Raw genomic sequence first — 17914 nt, forward strand, 5'->3', positions numbered from 1 at the left:
AGGTGAGCAGACCAAGGTAACATGCGAGCAGGAGAAGGAAACGGTATCATCACAGAGATCATAAAATGGTGTCGTGAGTAGTCTTTTGTCCGGGACCATAGGAGAGTTCTGTTGCTAAAGGGAAGGACAAAAGCAGAAGGCGCCACGGGTATAAGGTTCCCCTGAGCAACAATGCCGAAAGTTTCAACTTGCAGCACATGGGTGTAACTTTAACTGGAATACTGTGGATCAAAGACTCACAAACAAAGTGGGTGGAAATGCTGGAGGAGTGTCTGTGCTCAAGTGAAGGACAGGTTCACTAGAGAGAAAGCGGGAGAGACCATTTATGAAACACAGACCAGGCAATTAAGGCTAATTACTAAAACTGTTCTGTGAACTCAAAGGGCAGCATGATTCAATTAACAAAATTGATGAGTAGATATCATTTTTTGCCCAATCTGAAAAGTGAAATTACCCCACTTAGCAAATATGTGTTAAAACAAGCTTACCAGATGTAAAACAGAATCAGATTTGTCACCACTTCATGCACACTTAATTGAGAAGAGAGTACACAGTTTAGTTTGTATTGCATCTCAAACATTCATTCCACACTCCCGTCTTAACCCGTCATCTTGTATAGAATGAGACAATTATTCAGTTCTGCTTCTTTAAATAAGGAACACAGCCTTGAAATTTGTGGGGCTTAAGGCAACTCATCAGGTTAGATCAGTGCAATGTGGATGTGTAACCTTTACACTGCAGTTGAACCTGCACATACAAGTGTTATGAAAGGTCCCTGTGGCACTCTGCTCTTCTGACATGGATTTGAAGACTTGCCACTTTATTAGCTGTTAAGCCCCCAATACTTGTTCTATATAGTGGAGGCCTATGTTATGAGCTGGGATCTCATTGTCTTGCGTTATTAGAGGAAGAGTCTGCAGCACTCTCTTGTCCCCCCGAGAGAGTAGCCTGACTGTTTGAAGGGAAGCTACAAGTGCAATTTAACCCATCTTATTTACAATATGATCTGTTACAAGGACATCATTGCTGCAAGGATTCACATCTAATATATCCCCTCAATGTGATTCTTTTCTGTTTTCATTGATTGGGGAGAATATTTTGTTTGATGTTCACTTGAGCCTTTAAAAACAAAATCTGTCTTTGAATCTGTCAAGTTAGAGTATACTTGGAGATAAACTAAAAACTTTAGTGATCCACACTACTCCAATTCACTATTTTCATATATATTTCACTTGAAACTACGGCAGTCAGAATCTAAATAATTGCTTTGTGCTTAAAGGTCAAAATAGTTAATTAATAAATGTGAGTGGCTACGGAGTTCTTCATGATAGTATCAACATCAGCTCGGGGGAAACAAGCATTTCATGATCATCACTTGTGTCAGCAGCACACATTTACCCTCCAAAAATGGAAATTATCTATTGGCATTGAATAATAAGAGCCATAGTGCCATCTAGTGCACACATTTGCACACTGAAGAACAACAGAACCCTCTTTGTAAAATGTACACTGTATCTAAAGGTAAAAAGGTACAACTGATACATAACTGAGAAATAACAGAAAGTAAATGAACTATTTACACTGAAGGCTTGTGTGCTTCAGTGTGAGGTTTAACTACACTGAATGACCACACTAAAAATGTCCACTCATGGGGGAAATAAACAAGAAGACAAAGGTTTGTCTTCCAAGCCAGGTCTTTGACAACCCTCAGCTGTGGAAAGCCGCAAGGATAATCTCCTCCAGACAATGAGACAATGTTGAAGGCTGTGCATGCAAATTATACTCTGCCATCTAAATTACAAAGACATACAGAGACCTCAAGTCATCAGGCCTCGTATTTCACTCATCGGGCCTCCTGGCTGTGAGGTTGCCAGAGGATGCTATAGAAACAACAGAACAGAAATAATAAGAAAAAAACACATGAGCCAAAACAAGAGTCTTGAATAATTGATTGTGTTTGTCTTTGCTGTGTGTGTGTGTGTGTGTGTGTGTGTGTGTGTGTGGTGTGGTGTAGTTGTGTGTGTGTGTGTGTGTGTGTGTGTGTGTGTGTGTGTGTGTGTACGAGAGAGAGAGAGAGTTAGGACTGAGGGTCTGGACAAAGCTTATGCCCCTGAGCAGACCAGACACATCCACTGGCCAATGGTTTGTGTTAAAAACTGTCTGATGGACCAAATGTTGGGGGAAGGGTATGTTTGTGTGTGCGGGGTGCATGGGTATTTACGTGCATGCCTCTGAGTGTAAATTCAAACTGAAATAGACGAGGACAGAAGCAGTGTTTGATTTACTAAAAAGCAACTTGATGAGCTCATGTTAAAATAAGGACTGTTTTATGTTCAGTTACATGAGAATAAAATGAAGTAAAGATTTCCAGGAGACAGATGCTCGTTGTTAAACGGCTCAGAAATAGGTATGTTGTAAGATGTTAAAAAGTCAATATACCTTCATTTTGTCTGTGCTGGTAATGAGCCATATTTTCTGGGGAAAATGGCTGCTTCTCCGGAGGCACCATGTCTACTGAATGTGGCCCTGATCCTGGATAAAACAGAAGGCTCACCAATCAATCTTTCCAGGTTGCCCACAGCCAGAGAAAGCAGCTGCACCACATGTTTGCCTTGCGCGATAGCGACAAGTTAACATACGGGCAGCACAGTAACCATCCACAAGCAGCCTCTAGCTGTCTTATAATGAATTCCCACAGGGATGGGGAACTATCAGAGTCAGTGGTGTTACTGGAGGCTCGGAATAAAGTCAACACCTCTCCTTATACCTGATGAAGCTACGGCACAGCAGCATACGCACACACAAACACACACACACACAAACACACACACACACACACACACACACACACACACACACACACACACACACACAACACACAGTCACAGCCACAACACTGAACTTGTAAAATCAGAAAAATCCAATGTACACAACAATTAAGCTGTATGGATTTTTAAATCACAAATTAGGCCTATAAATTCTCCTTCACAATTTATTATGTTTTTAATGGTGTACTATAAGTCAAGGCAGGTTTTTAAACTGTGATTTATAATATAGTATAATTAGGTAGTATAATATAGTATGTTAAGACATTTTGGAATGCAAGTTCCATAAAACAACACTTGTTTAAAGCATTTCTGAGCTGTATTTAGAATCTAGTTGCTCTGATCAGACCATAGTATGATATCTTTACCCACACTACTTAATGCTGTCAAATCAAGCGTTTGTACTTATTGTATTCAGGTAGAAGCTATCAAAGTAAAAAAAAAAAAAAAAAAACGTAAACCAATTTGGTGCTGTGTGGAACTGGAAACTGGACAGGGCTCCACATGTGGAAGTAAAGAATGTTTTCAAAGTTCAAATGTTTCTTCAAATAATGATGGTTTTACAAAACACTGACTATTTTTGATTTTTTTTTTTTAAGTGAACATCCCACATCTACTAACTACAAACGGGATCATACACAAGCAGGTGTCAACTGCTTACTGTGGTTGGCTATGTTTAGAGACACTATCATGCAGCATTTTAGAGGACTATAAAAATGTCTAATTTACACTAATTATGCAAATTAAAATGCGTACTTTGTGTGCTTTTATAATGTCACATTGTTGTGTTATATTTCTATGCGTGCTCTTTCATTTTCATGAACAGTCTTAGATCATTCAGCTTGTACTTATACTACAGGTACACGTTGGTCTACATGCATACCTCCCTAACCTCCAGGCCTCTGCTCTGCTTCTCCCCATGGGACGCTGTGTGAGTGATGAGAGGGATGTGGAGCTCGGGAAAAGCCGGGGAGAAGGTTTTGGTGAGATTTGGTCCACATCTTTTGGGTCCATCTCTAGGTGTTCACTTGCCACCTCCAGGACAATCTGCAGATGTTGCAAACAAATTTAAAATCACTATGGAGACAATACCAAGGCTGTGTAGTATTATCCAGAGTCCATAATCACAGTTGCTTAAAGTCAGTGTAGGTGATTGGCTTGCTTCAAAAACACATATGACCTGTAATGTTTGGTTAAAAACAAGCAGTATTTGTTACCACTTTTGTGCCAGCCATTTTAAGATATAGAGTAAAAGAAGAATATATTAGCAATTATGCAAAAATAGGACCTTATTTCACTTTTTAGCCGAATCAGTATATATTAGAATTGTGTTTCTTTCAACTGGTGTACTAAAAACAACATATCTCTGTTTATTTTATTTTATCCATGTGGCCCAGATATTACATATTCTCACACTTCATCAGCATTTGCCATTTTTATTTTTTGGAAAAGGGCTTTTTATTGCACAATCAGCCCCTATGCGCTATCCTTCTCCTCCCAATTCTTGACAACCCTAACCCTTCAGAGAGTGCTGTTTACAGGAAAATAAGCATAAAACTAAAAACAACTACCACGGCTCTGACATCTTTTTTTGTTTATATATATATATATATATATATATATATATATATACATCGTGATTTTGAGCATGTTATGCTCACAAAAATAGAGATATAAGTGGCATACTTTTTGACAGATTCTGAGTAGAATTGGGTTGAGCAGAATTTGAAAAGTTTGTTCCCTAATGTCATTTCCACCATTTGAATAAAAGTATACATAATGATTGAAAGCATGCAATGAAAGAGTTTGGTAGATAGACGGAATCAACCCAAAAAAACATTTTCCACTTTGAAAACAATAGCTAGATAGATAGATAGATAGATAGATAGATAGATAGATAGATAGATAGATAGATGGATAGATAGATAGATAGATAGATAGATAGATAGATAGATAGATAGATAGATAGATAGATAGATTGATAGATAGATAGATTGATTGATTGAGTGTGATTGATTGATTGATTGCCAGATAGATAGATAGACAGACAGACAGACAGACAGACAGACAGACAGACAGATAGATAGATAGATAGATAGATAGATAGATAGATAGATAGATAGATAGATAGATAGATAGATAGATAGATAGATAGATAGATAGATAAACAGATAGATTGATGTGAAACATTAATGTTTTCTGAATTCATTTTAAATGTGGGCTTGTTTGATAGGTCAGGTTTTACAGACCAAGTAGCGAAGGTTGGTGCCCACATTCGTTTACACATTGGGGTGCAACAAACCCAACCAAAATGAACTAAAATGTCATCATTTCCCCACTAGATGTCACCCATTGACCATACAATAGAAGTCAGGGTACTGATCTATGGGTACGTATCAGGTGTAATGTAATAATGAGTTGGACACATTTTATATCTACCAGGAACAGTGACCAAGCGAATTAAAAAAGGTTTTATCGTTAATATATAATTTGTTCATGTGTTTTACATTTATCGCTGAAATTTATTTAGCAATTACTATGGTGCTAATAATGATACATACCTGGCCAATGAATATAAGACTAGAACAAATGTTCATGTTGTTTTATGCTGGACATTTCTATCTAGTTTATTTTATTTGGTTTAGTTCAACATTAATCAAAATAGCCTACTTAGTGTGGCCGAATACTATGTGCACATTTAATTTATCCCACTCATCCGAAGACCGCTAAATTGGCTTTAACAGGCTACATAAGCAGGTACTAATATTTAATGTAATGAAGAAAGTTGAATGTATAGAACATAAAGACTCAATGCACATTATTGATGCTCAGGCGGATGGATGGAGCCAGGATGTGGCATGTGTGCATGACGTCATTTCTCCATGTACTGTGCGCCATTTTGGAAGAAAAAAAAAAAATCACGGATAATTTCTGTGGTCTTGACAGATCTGGACCCGAGTCTTCACACTGATTGTGGATGCTATCTATTTCCCCGAGCAAGTCGCATTGGTTGATAAGGTATTGGAAGCTGTGTACAGCAAGAGCTGCTACATGAAGCAATGGCGGGTAAGCTACTTTTGAAGGGAGGAAAAGGACCCACCTCACTGTGTGATGGCCTGAATCTGCAAGTTAGCTTGCCAATGTTAGCGCTGGCAAGCTAAGTTGCTAGTTGTCAAACTGTGTCACTGTCCGGTCATTTTATCTCAAGACGAAACGCGAGTCAGATACAAATTAACACTGTGTTCTTTTTACAGGAGTTGCAGGAGGAAATGATTTTCAGTGGTGTTTCTCTCAAGTGAAAGGAGCGATAGATGAAGATGTTGCGGAAGGTATGTAGCTAACGTTAGCTTGGTGGCTAGGCTAAAACGATGGGTAGCTAGCTGTGTGGTTTAATGATGATGCTCTGTGGCCTTCACATGAAATGCACGGTAGCTAGATGGTCCCACAGGTTTAAATATCAGACTGCTGTCGTGATTGGTGTGAGTTTGTGGACTAGTTGCACTAACGCCCTTTCCTCTGTAATTTACTGTATGTCGCTAGCTAGGTGTGTGCTAGCTAGGTGGTGGCTGAGCTATTAAAGGGGAGCGACCGTGTCCATGACGTCAATGTGCTGCGTCCATAAATTGTCGAGTGACATCATGCTTGTTTTCATTCATTCATACATGAATGGGTGTACATGTTGTGCGTCTTTGGCTGTCAGTGCACCTGATGTTTTATTTCATTAAAAATGTCTCTGGCCCCAGTCTGCAGTCTAACATGGTAGCATTCTAGCTGTCATCAGAACTATCATCGTGAAAGCTGAGCTATTAGGTGTAATTCACTCTTTGTGTCCATTTTCAGCTGACATAATCTCAACAGTTGAGTTCAACTATTCTGGAGAATTGCTTGCAACTGGAGATAAAGGAGGCAGAGTAGTGATATTTCAACATGAACAGGAGGTAAGATCTATATGAAATGACAGATGAGTATCTCTATTGTCAGTATTACATCAAGGTTATATACTGACTTAGTTGCAATGATGATGTATATAACCTGTGATTTGTGTTTGTTTTCAGTCTAAGAATCGTCCACACCTGCGTGGGGAGTACAACGTCTATAGCACTTTTCAGAGTCACGAGCCAGAATTTGACTATTTGAAAAGTTTAGAAATTGAGGAAAAAATTAATAAAATAAGATGGCTACCCCAACAAAATGCTGCTCACTTTCTACTTTCGACAAATGGTAGGAGTTTACTTTTTATCTATCTATTTTGGTTGATTGGTGATATAATTAATGATTTCTATCAGATAATTGTTCTTCACCTCTACATTTTTCAACTTTCTTATCTGTGTTACTTTCTCAGATAAAACTATCAAATTGTGGAAAATAAGTGAAAGAGATAAAAGAGCAGAAGGTTACAACCTGAAAGATGAAGATGGACGACTCAGAGATCCCTTTAGAATCACCTCTTTACGGGTATGTTTAATCAGACCTGTCTCCTTTGTTGAACATGGCTTTTTGTGAATGTAGTCTAAAAATGCACGTTGTTTGTTTCAGGTACCAGTACTGATGCCAATGGATCTCATGGTAGAAGCAAGCCCACGGAGGATCTTTGCAAATGCGCACACCTATCACATTAATTCCATTTCTGTAAATAGTGATCATGAAACGTACCTCTCCGCAGATGACCTAAGAATAAATCTATGGCACTTGGAAATCACAGACAGAAGTTTTAGTATCCTTTTTTTCTTCATCAGAAGATATATTAGATATGTGGCTAATAGGCCAATAGTCTCTGCATTGTATCATAATGAAATATAAGACTGCTTGTTCCTTAACAGTGTGTTCTCAGATATTGTAGACATCAAGCCCGCCAACATGGAGGAACTGACAGAAGTAATCACAGCTGCTGAGTGCCATCCACACCAATGCAATGTATTTGTGTACAGCAGTAGCAAAGGCACCATCCGCCTGTGTGACATGCGAGCAGCGGCACTCTGCGATCGGCACTCAAAGTGTAAGTGCTGCTATGTATGGTCAATAAATTAGGATCTCAGTGGAAAGTCAATTATCTAAATGTTGACGGATTAAGTGATTTATGAAAAAAAATACTATACATTTTCATAAACAGTTTATTCTCCTTTTCTTCATTTGTATATTACTATAAATTGATAACATTTTTGAAAATTCAAGATGTTGATTACTTTGAAATGTGGAAAATAGTGATTTGTATTCAATGTTTGACATATTCCAGATTGTTTGTTTTTTTTGATTATTAAAAGGACATTCTGGGAATAAATTTAGAAATAAGACTTTTTTTTCAGTCTTTGAGGAGCCAGAGGATCCAAGCAGCCGATCCTTTTTCTCTGAGATCATCTCCTCCATCTCGGACGTGAAGTTCAGTCACAGCGGACGCTATATGATGACACGTGACTACCTCTCCGTCAAAGTTTGGGACCTCAACATGGAGAACAGGCCAGTGGAGACGTATCAGGTACATAAACATACTTCTTTAGTGACTGTATATATAACTAGCTATAAGCCTGTGTGAGAAAAAAAATAAGCACTACAATATATTTTTGCAATCAGGACTTTGAACTGTAAGTTTCACAAAACGTCAGGATTTTCTCTAAAGCATATAACAATACGCTTGTTGTGGTGCTGTGTAGCCCTCACCTGCTACTGTAAATTTGTATTTCTTTAAATTCACCTCAATTTGCAGACATATTTTCTAGAAGCCAGAAATGAAATTGTTATATAAAAATGATGATGAAGACAAGGTCAGAGAAATACAAAAGGGTGTGTTCCCTTCAACACGTGGCATGCAAGCTCCTCGTGACTCACAAAAATAGAAGCCTCTGTCTGGTTAGCCAAACAATCTGAGCGCTGTTCTGTTCTGCAAATTATAAGTAAAACCATTCACTAATGTAAAAAGGGAAAATTCAGGTAAAGCAGGAGCCTTTTTACACTCTAACTATATCCATGAAGATGAAGATTTGCGGCTCAAGTGAATATTTAGGTTAAGCAATGTGTTTTCTTTCAGGTCCATGAATACCTTCGCAGTAAGCTCTGCTCCTTGTATGAAAATGACTGCATCTTTGACAAGTTTGAGTGCTGCTGGAATGGCAGTGACAGGTATGTGTCCTTGTTCTTGCATAGGATAGCATTTTCAACAGTTTCTTTTGTAGTATTGTTTTTTGTTTTTTTTTTAGATATAAAAATGAATAACTGGTAACATTGTTTAGTGTTTTCAAGTTAATTCATACAATTTTCATGTTCTCTCTCCATCAGTGCCATCATGACCGGCTCCTACAACAACTTCTTCCGAATGTTTGACCGCAACACCAGGCGGGACATCACGCTGGAGGCGTCCCGGGAGAGCAGCAAACCACGGGCTACGCTTAAACCACGCAAAGTGTCCACTGGTGGCAAGAGGAAGAAGGATGAGATCAGCGTGGACAGCCTGGACTTCAACAAGAAGATCCTCCACACTGCCTGGCACCCCAAAGATAACGTGATAGCTGTGGCAGCCACCAACAACTTGTACATTTTCCAGGACAAAATCAACTAGAAGATTTGGGGCTCCAGAGGATAGGGCTTTTACTGTACCTGTGTAGTTAAGCCTACTACTTGTCTATCTGTATAAGAAGAAACAGCCTTGTTGTCCTCCTGGTGAAGAATTCGAAAGCACGTGTCTACTTTTTTTTGCCACAGGAGGTTGATCCATAGACCTGTTTTATTTTGAATCTGAGCTTAGGTTGTTTTTGCCTTTGGCACCAGGGCACTCAACATGCCCCCGACCCAGAAAGCCCAATTTGGGTCTAATTGACGGAATGGCACTCCCTAGAGGTCAAACTCTTGAACGTTGGTGTTTGTGTTGACATTTTAAGCCTTCATTTCACGATTTAATGACAGAACTCTTGGAAGCCCTTAAACTGACGTCTTGTCAAAGTTGTAACATCATCTCAAAGTTTTTGGGCCCTCTGAAGCACGGATTAATGGCCAATGAGCCTAACTGTAACATTCCCCCATTGGCCATGTATTCAGGCCAAACTACTGGTGGAAGAGGCCATGAATTTGGAAAGTGGACTTCTTTCTTTTCTTCCCCCTCCCTCCTCTTACTTTACCCCAGTCAATACGGTGACATAATTTCACTGACTGTATCTACTCAAGTACACCTTGTCATCCACATAATAAAAGAAACTAAAACTACAGATGTGTTTTTAAATTTAGAAGTATGTATTAAAACATGTTTATTGCTTTGCATGTTCTTATGTTGTAGAGAGGTGGACAAATGTCCAGTCACACCACTGTCTTTGAGCAGATCTCAAGCAAACTTGTTAAGGAAATACTATTTGGGGTGACCGGTTTGAGAACCACTGTTGGAGACAACTGATAATGTTTGTGTCAAGAGATTCATTTCTACTTTTTTGACCATGTTTTAGTATGCAGGCTGGAAACTACATGGCACAAGATGGGGCCCAGGACAAAGGGAATCTGCAGCCTTAATACCTACTTCTATCAGTGACAGCTACAAGTTATGTCCCCAAATGTTTTACAAACCTCATGTGCATTATTTGTAAATCCTATTTTATAGAGTTATGTCCTCATAAACTGCTGCTATATGTGGCTGTCTATGAAAACACAAAGGAGGTAAATTGCACACTATACAGTTTATGTAATAGAGTGCCTCCTAATCATGTAATAAGTAGGAAATTCAGACAGGCCTCATACATGTGCCCTTATTCATTTATTAGGGTTGTCACCCAAATTTGAACCGCATATTGCAAATGTGGATCTTATCTCCGTAGTTGTAAATGCAGAAATGAAGGTTGACTACACATGATATACTGATGACATTAAAACAAACATAATGCATTGTCTTTGTCCATTGATTCATAACATGGTGGCAATGTATTCACTTGTTTATTATTTTGACCAAAGTTCAATAAAATTTTAATTGTGTTCATCTGCATGTGGTCATTTCCTTTGATAAATCCATGTTTCTACATATTAACTGGTTTATAAATCCATTAGGGCCATACGTAAATTTCTGACGTCTTTCTTGTAGAATGACCGAAATGGACCATGTCAGTGCTTAACAATGCTTTCTCATAATCACAATATACAATTAAACAAATCGAGCAATCAGTAATGGAAGTAATCACGTCAACACTAGGCTAATGATCCCTTGAACAAAAAAAAAAAATTCAACTTTATCCACAGCTGATCAAAAAAATTGATAATATACATATTTTTTATCATTACAAAACCAAAAAAGGCAATGGCATATAATATACATTAGTTCCCTAACGTGCAGATTTAAGGAGCAGGAAGCAGCAAAACGGTCATGTTGAGGCCAGGATAAAGACTACAGCGAGGAGCAGAGGATTGGTCACTGTTGACTTCAGGGGTTAACACCATGAAACAGCAATAACAGATCCTTAACTCTCTACGCTGGTGTGAGCTAAGTGGGGCACTCAATCAAATTGGATCGTGTCACATGGCCACATCTCTCTCGATCATCAGAAGGTCCCGAGAAGGCATGCCGAGAAGGTGTCGCGACACACCACCATCCTACTTAGTAGGTGTGTAGGTGGGAAGTAAGACGCTTCCCAATATATATCCTAAAAAAGAGAGACAAACGTGTAAAGTAAGATGGTGCTGAGAACACACACACACACACACACACACACACACACACACACACACACACACACACACACACACACACACACACACACACACACACACACACACACACACACACACACACACACACACACACACACACACACACACACACACACACACACACACCTTTAAATTAGAGCCCGACCGATATATCGGCGGGCCGACATTAGGCATTTCCAGAACTACCGGTATTGGCATTTATAATGGCCGATAAAAAAATCATTTATAATGACATCGGACGGTCAACCACGTTATAAGTGTTGGCGTTGCATAGTTTGTCCACCAGAGGGCGCTCTACGACGTCCCTGTTGGCAACACTGATTATTTTTTCTGTTATTATGTTTTTCTTCAAAAGGACTTAAAGTTTCATATCTTTAGTTTGTATTTTTAGACATTTTATTTATCAGAACTTTAATATATTTTGATGTTCCTCTTCTCTGTTGTGACAATAAAACAAATTATTGTCATACTATTTTTATTGAGAAATAACAACAAATAACTAATGTTTATGTTATGTTAAGCATTTATGGATTTTCTTTTTTTAAATATATATCGGCCGATATATTGGAGTATCGGTAAATAACCAAATATTTTAATCAGTGTCGGCCTTAAAAATCTTTTATCAGTCGGGCTCTACTATAAATACACTGAAGCTGGGATTTGATAAATTTACATCATCACCATAGGTTTGTCACTAGAAAAAATATTTCTGTGCCATCATATGTATTTTTAAAGTAGCTCATTGACACAAAATATTGTGTTGGGAGTAGTGCTCTAGCAACAGATACTACTGGTACTAAACAGAATTTCCACACAAAGCATGTTTTATGCTCTACATTTTTATAAAACTAAATATGGGACACACCGGAGTGGCCTGTTCACTTTCAGGGTTAGACGCAGAGCCCTGAGCACACTAGTAGTTTATTTGTACCGTTAACCCACTAAATCTGAGACAATGAACATGAGGAAACCTTATGGGTTGCCATTGGCTACTGGAAATTTTGGTTTTGGAACTGCTGTTTCTTGTTGTGGCAATACGGCTCTATTCTGCATGTGTGAGGTTCATGGAAGTAAAAGATCAAGATGTTGTCATAATACAGATAAGTAAAACAGTTGTTCCACCACCAAAAATCTGAACACAACACTGGACTCACTCTCAAATTGATTGACAGGCCATTTAATGCAGCGATTAACACTAGACAACCACTAAATCATTCATGTTGTGTGGATGGAATCAAAGGTCTGTTTGCATCAGCAATGTTTCTAAACAAGTATGACTATTTGATAAACACCAAGTACATGTTTAATCTGTATGTCAAATTATTCTATTATTTTTATGAAGATACATCAATTGTGTGTGGTCAAAAATCTGGGCTTCAAACATTGTTTTAAGGACCCCTCTGCAATTTCCTCTCAAGGTTCTCATTGATTTTGTTTTAGTTTTTGAGATACTGAGTTGAGTTTGAGAGTTAGAGATTAAATAATGTTGCTTACCCTATGCCAACAGCGAGTATGTGAGAAATGATTAATGAAGGAAGGAAAAGCTTCAGGAAGTCAGCAGAGAGAACACCTCCCTTCTTCATGACACTGGTGTTCCTAATGCTGAGAGAGGTCGAGCGCTTAGGGTACTTCAGCAGGAACTCCCTACGGAGAAGCGCATTAATTTTTCAGTTTTGAATACATTAAAATCAAATGAGCGCCAGTCTAATGTCATACCGACACCTCTGCTCACACAGACATCTCTTTTTAATTCTATGAATTGCAATTACAAATCACAGCATGAAATAAACATACTTAGACTTTAAAGTGTGAGAGCCCAATAGAGTTAACGATTTCCTATTCCTGTCAGCTCTACCATCACTGTAATCACTGCCATTTTTCCTGTTGGTGGTGATTACGTGTGCATCTGAATTGTACCGTATTCACATGATTCACAGTCAACAATTTGCTTTATGATTTTGTAACAGCACATTTTTTGTCTTAAATCTAGGAATAATTTTGTTAACTGAGATAGCACCAGTGAAATGGCTACATACTTTGGTGGATTGTTCTCAGGTCGACTAGACCAGTCCCAGATCCAGTCAGCATTTTTCTTCATCATATTCTCTACTTCCCGTCTTCTTTCTTGGAAGTCTTCATCTGACTAAAATTACCAGTTGTTGACAACCAAGCAACAATTTGCCATCACTGATTTAAAAACAACATTATGCAGTAAAACATAATATGAATGGTTTAATAAAACTACACATAATTAGTTAGACTTTGATATGTGTCAGTGGTGACCAACTAAATATACCTGTGAGCTGTTGGCCTCTGAGCCTCTCCACAGAAGAAGGGGGGTCTGGGCTCTACGTGGGCTGTTGTGAAGAAGACAACATGTTGGTCACTTAAGACACATGTATTACCTGTATTACACAACGTATAATAACACAAACTGTGCTTCTCTTTCCACCACAAACCTGTTGCATTGAGAGCTTCCTCTGGAGCTGTTTTTGCCCGACTCGTGCTGTGCATCTAGCAGCATTTTCTCCACGTCACCCTCCTGAATAGAGGTGGGGATTTGCTCCTGGCTTCCGTGGTGACTAGTACTTTGAGAGCCAGTACCAATAAAATGCAGCTCAACCCAGGAACCTTAGATGAAGTACACAGTCTTAACACATTAAATCTGATGGGTGTACAGTGCGATATTATTGGCCTTTATAGGCTGGGACTGTCACGCACACTAGGGCTACAGTAGAACAACAAATATAATGTCCTCGGCTTGAAGGCATTTTGATTTTGCAACATTGACTAACTGGGTGCTGGGCTGTCCTCTATGTGATCTATCCAAGTCTTATAGATCGATACAATAATGTAGTAACGTTAAGCTTTACCTCGACTTTTCAGCTCAGGCTTTAACGTTAGTTACCTCGTGTTTTCTTAACTATCAGCTAGCGCTAGCATTTACACTGGGAGCTGCAAGCTGTTTAGTTGATTGACGTCATGCTTTACCTTGCAAACTCTCGTCCGACGAAATGTCCTTCTGGAGCGACATTGTACTGGTATAATTTACGGGTCTACTCGTTAACGCGGTTATAGAGGCCTAAATGTAAGTGAAATGGTGGCGAAATCTCTGAAAGCAACTGAAGCCCAAGCTATCACAATAACAGTGACGCAATATTGTGTTGATCTATTATGTGATTGGCTCGCTCAGCACGCAGACCGAGCTGCCTCCCAATAGAGCGCGCATGCCCGGACACGCTTCTTGAACAACCTCAATAAACAGGATTGGCAGTCTAATGTTAGCTTTGTTCAAACATTGTGTTAATAGCCTAAAGAGATTTTTGCTCACGCCAGTTCATTTTACATTTAGTTTGAACCTGAATAATATTTATTATAGCAGTTCAACACACCAGTCGGCAGATGGCAGTCATTGCTCATTACTCCCTCTCTCTCTCTTTCTCTCTCACAATATGTATTACAAGGCCACACATCTCTATGTAGCTGCACACATTGTGCAAATATTTGGTCTACAAATAAAATTTTAAAAAATCTAACATACCTGCACTTTCTGTTGCAGTGTATTTACGCCTGTATAGCTGTCTACGGATGAGTTGAGAGATGTCTAAAAATAGTCCTTAGCTATCCTGCTTAAATGAATGCTTTTGGTAATTTTTGCACCCTGAACTGAGTAGCATAGAAAGACTTTAACCAATAAAAATCTACTCTACTGACTTAACTATTCCACAAGTGACTCACAATGTGCTGTACTTATACATGTACATAATTTCTTAAACAGCTCTAAATTCAAGGCTGGCAAATTCAATTATGCTTGTTACCATAGAGATTAGTATGACTGATTGTTGTTGCAAAATTTAATTATTTCTACAATTGAGGGGGCTTGTTATTCTGGGGTGTGTTCTTCCTGGCAGAACAATGTTTATTTGGAATATGTGGAGCTTACATCATTTGAAAACAGAAATCATTTACTTGGAGAACCACCAGTAAATATGCTTTTTAACCTTTTTCTACATTCTAAAAACAAAGCCTAATATTTGAATAACCAAGCCTCTTGAGGGTATTAGGTTCAGCACTGTTCAATCAATGTTGCACACCATACAATCTAAAAAATGTCAGTGATGTTGATTCAATCAACAATGCATTCATAGCTCAATAACAACAAAATGAACATTTATGGAAACATAAGCGATAAAGAATTTATTACAGGTAATATCTCAAATAATATTATATTATGGTGGTGTAAGTTGTTTAGATTTTCATGTAGCGCTGTCATAATTTATGATAGATGCAATATTGGCTCTAATTTTGTTAAGTGTTATGAATGTTGTGTTCCGCTCCACATCCCAGCTCTCATTACAAAAATGCTCTCCCCAGATGGCATATGTATCAGAATGGATGCATTGTACAGTGGTATAATACCTCTCCGTTGCTTTATTCATTACTAGCTACTTGATATTAAATGTACTTTAACTACAATCTTTATGTAGAGTTCAACACGGAATCTGATAAAAGACATACGGTATATGGTTATTTAAAAAGAAAAACATGAAACATTTTCATTTGTGAGCTCACACAAGCAGTGAGCGCTGGCCAGCACTGAATTAACACATGTTGTGATATTATCAAGATGTAAAATCTGTAGTCTGTAGAATTTAAGAATAAAACCTCAAAGCAGTTCAAATATGGGAAACTGTATCTGTCCAAATCAAAAACAAAAAGGATGGTACGTAACATTGTGTATTATAACATTATATATGTAACATTTTATTTCACTAAATATAAAATACTGTCCAAAGCCCAAAGGAAGGAAGTTCCCCCTTCAGGCCATTAAATTAAACCAGAAATGACCATCTGGAAGTCTATCGCCAATCACCACAGATGATCTACCATTATCAGAGGTAACAGCTTAGAGCAGAAAAAAGTCACATCCTGTTTTGCATTAGCAAGATAGAGAAAAAATTCATAAAACCCAAATGGTACAAGAAAATCTACCATCGGTACCATAGGGAGCAAGGGGACCAGGAGGGCATAATCATGGTACAACGTTACACATGAACAAACTAAAACTTTCCAAACTTGTTTGCCTTGTGCCTTCATATACATTCACAGTGTCACTCAGCTCTGTCTTGATTCCACATAACAGACCTGGTAATAGGTTTATTGTACACCTACCCACATGATGTTTGGTTCATTGTTGCCATCAAGGAGAGACATATCCTTTCCCCAGAAACTTTATCCAACACCTGCTGCAAACACTGCATTGGACCATAAGCTGTACAAGACAAAAGAGGTGCAAGATAATTTAATAGCTAAGCTTAGATCTATTACAGTAGTAGTAATTAGAGATATTGGTATCAGTATCGGTATAGCCTCAGATACTGCCTAAAACGCTGGTATCCTAGCGTGGTATCAGGAAGTACCAATACCACGTAATAAAGCCCTGTAGAAATTCTACATTAAAGTACTTTATTTATGTTAGATAGCTGACTGTCAAACTGGATAATAAAAGAAAGTTATGTGGCATTCATAGTTTGTGTTTGTTCATGTTTCACAAAGAGATTAACCTTAGCCAGACCGACAACAAAGGGAGAAATAATATCACATCCATACAGGGATAGTACAAAGCTGTTAAAACATAATAAAATATATGATTCTGGTATCAGATCAGTAGGCTACTCGGTATAGGCCAATACGCAAGTTCAGGTATCAGAATCGGTATTTGGAAGCAAAAAATGGTATCGGACCATCTATAGTAGTAATACTATAAGCTACTTACTCCGCAGCACTGTGATAGGTCTGGCAATGCAAGACTGTAGATACAATATTACAACCAAGTCCCTATAAATCTTAATGCAAACGAATTAAGTCCAAATTCTGATTTGTTTAAAAGGGATGGCGCCTAGTTGATCAGCTGCCTAGTGTTAAGCAGTGCTTAAGTAGCCTATATCACTTTGCATTGATATAATGTTAGGTACATTTGAGTTTTTTGTCTGAATGATGACAAGCCCAGCTTACACGTACCGCGGTTTTGAAGATATTTCCAGATTACTTTACGAATCGTTTATCATAGTGGAACAAATCTCAAACGGAACGAAAGAAGAGTTTGAACCTATGTGTCCTATAGCTGTTCAACCGAAGACAACTTGTACATACATACATATCCTCCTTGTTCCTCTTCCACCCATCATGCACCGTCAAACGTTTTTATTAGGTTTCTTTATCCATTTAAATATGACTTACGGTTATAAACACTCTGTGGCTCAAACCATCAAACCCTAAAATCGCGCGCTGATAGTTGGTCGCACTCAAGTAGTAATGTACGGAGATGGGTCACTTCCGGCTGCCATTTTTGCAGGAAACGAACTGTAAGCTAAACGTTAATGGTTAATAGCCAACTGTTAACTTGTTAACTTGTT

The 17914-nt window shown here is 38.3% G+C and overlaps 2 protein-coding genes across 2 annotated transcripts; one reads left to right on the plus strand and one right to left on the minus strand.

The window, feature by feature from the left end:
* Positions 1-5660: 5660 nt before the first annotated feature.
* On the plus strand, positions 5661-10679 carry LOC116704979 (protein phosphatase 2, regulatory subunit B, delta). The gene is made up of 10 exons (XM_032540792.1): positions 5661-5891; positions 6080-6154; positions 6666-6763; positions 6881-7046; positions 7168-7280; positions 7362-7539; positions 7657-7821; positions 8129-8298; positions 8848-8939; positions 9096-10679. The coding sequence occupies exons 1-10, from the start codon at positions 5885-5887 to the stop codon at positions 9373-9375; spliced, it is 1344 nt and encodes a 447-aa protein (XP_032396683.1). The 5' UTR covers positions 5661-5884; the 3' UTR covers positions 9376-10679.
* Positions 10680-11185: 506 nt separating this feature from the next.
* Positions 11186-14725, minus strand: bnip4 (BCL2 interacting protein 4). Its single transcript, XM_032540798.1, has 6 exons — positions 14490-14725; positions 13958-14129; positions 13795-13855; positions 13535-13641; positions 12993-13142; positions 11186-11431 (listed from the first exon to the last, which is right to left on the minus strand). Exons 1-6 carry the CDS (start codon positions 14530-14532, stop codon positions 11386-11388), a joined length of 579 nt encoding a protein of 192 aa, XP_032396689.1. The 5' UTR covers positions 14533-14725; the 3' UTR covers positions 11186-11385.
* Between the last annotated feature and the right edge of the window lie 3189 nt (positions 14726-17914).

This window comes from Etheostoma spectabile, chromosome 17 (genome assembly GCF_008692095.1).
Source record: "Etheostoma spectabile isolate EspeVRDwgs_2016 chromosome 17, UIUC_Espe_1.0, whole genome shotgun sequence".
Taxonomy (NCBI): Eukaryota; Metazoa; Chordata; class Actinopteri; order Perciformes; family Percidae; genus Etheostoma; species Etheostoma spectabile.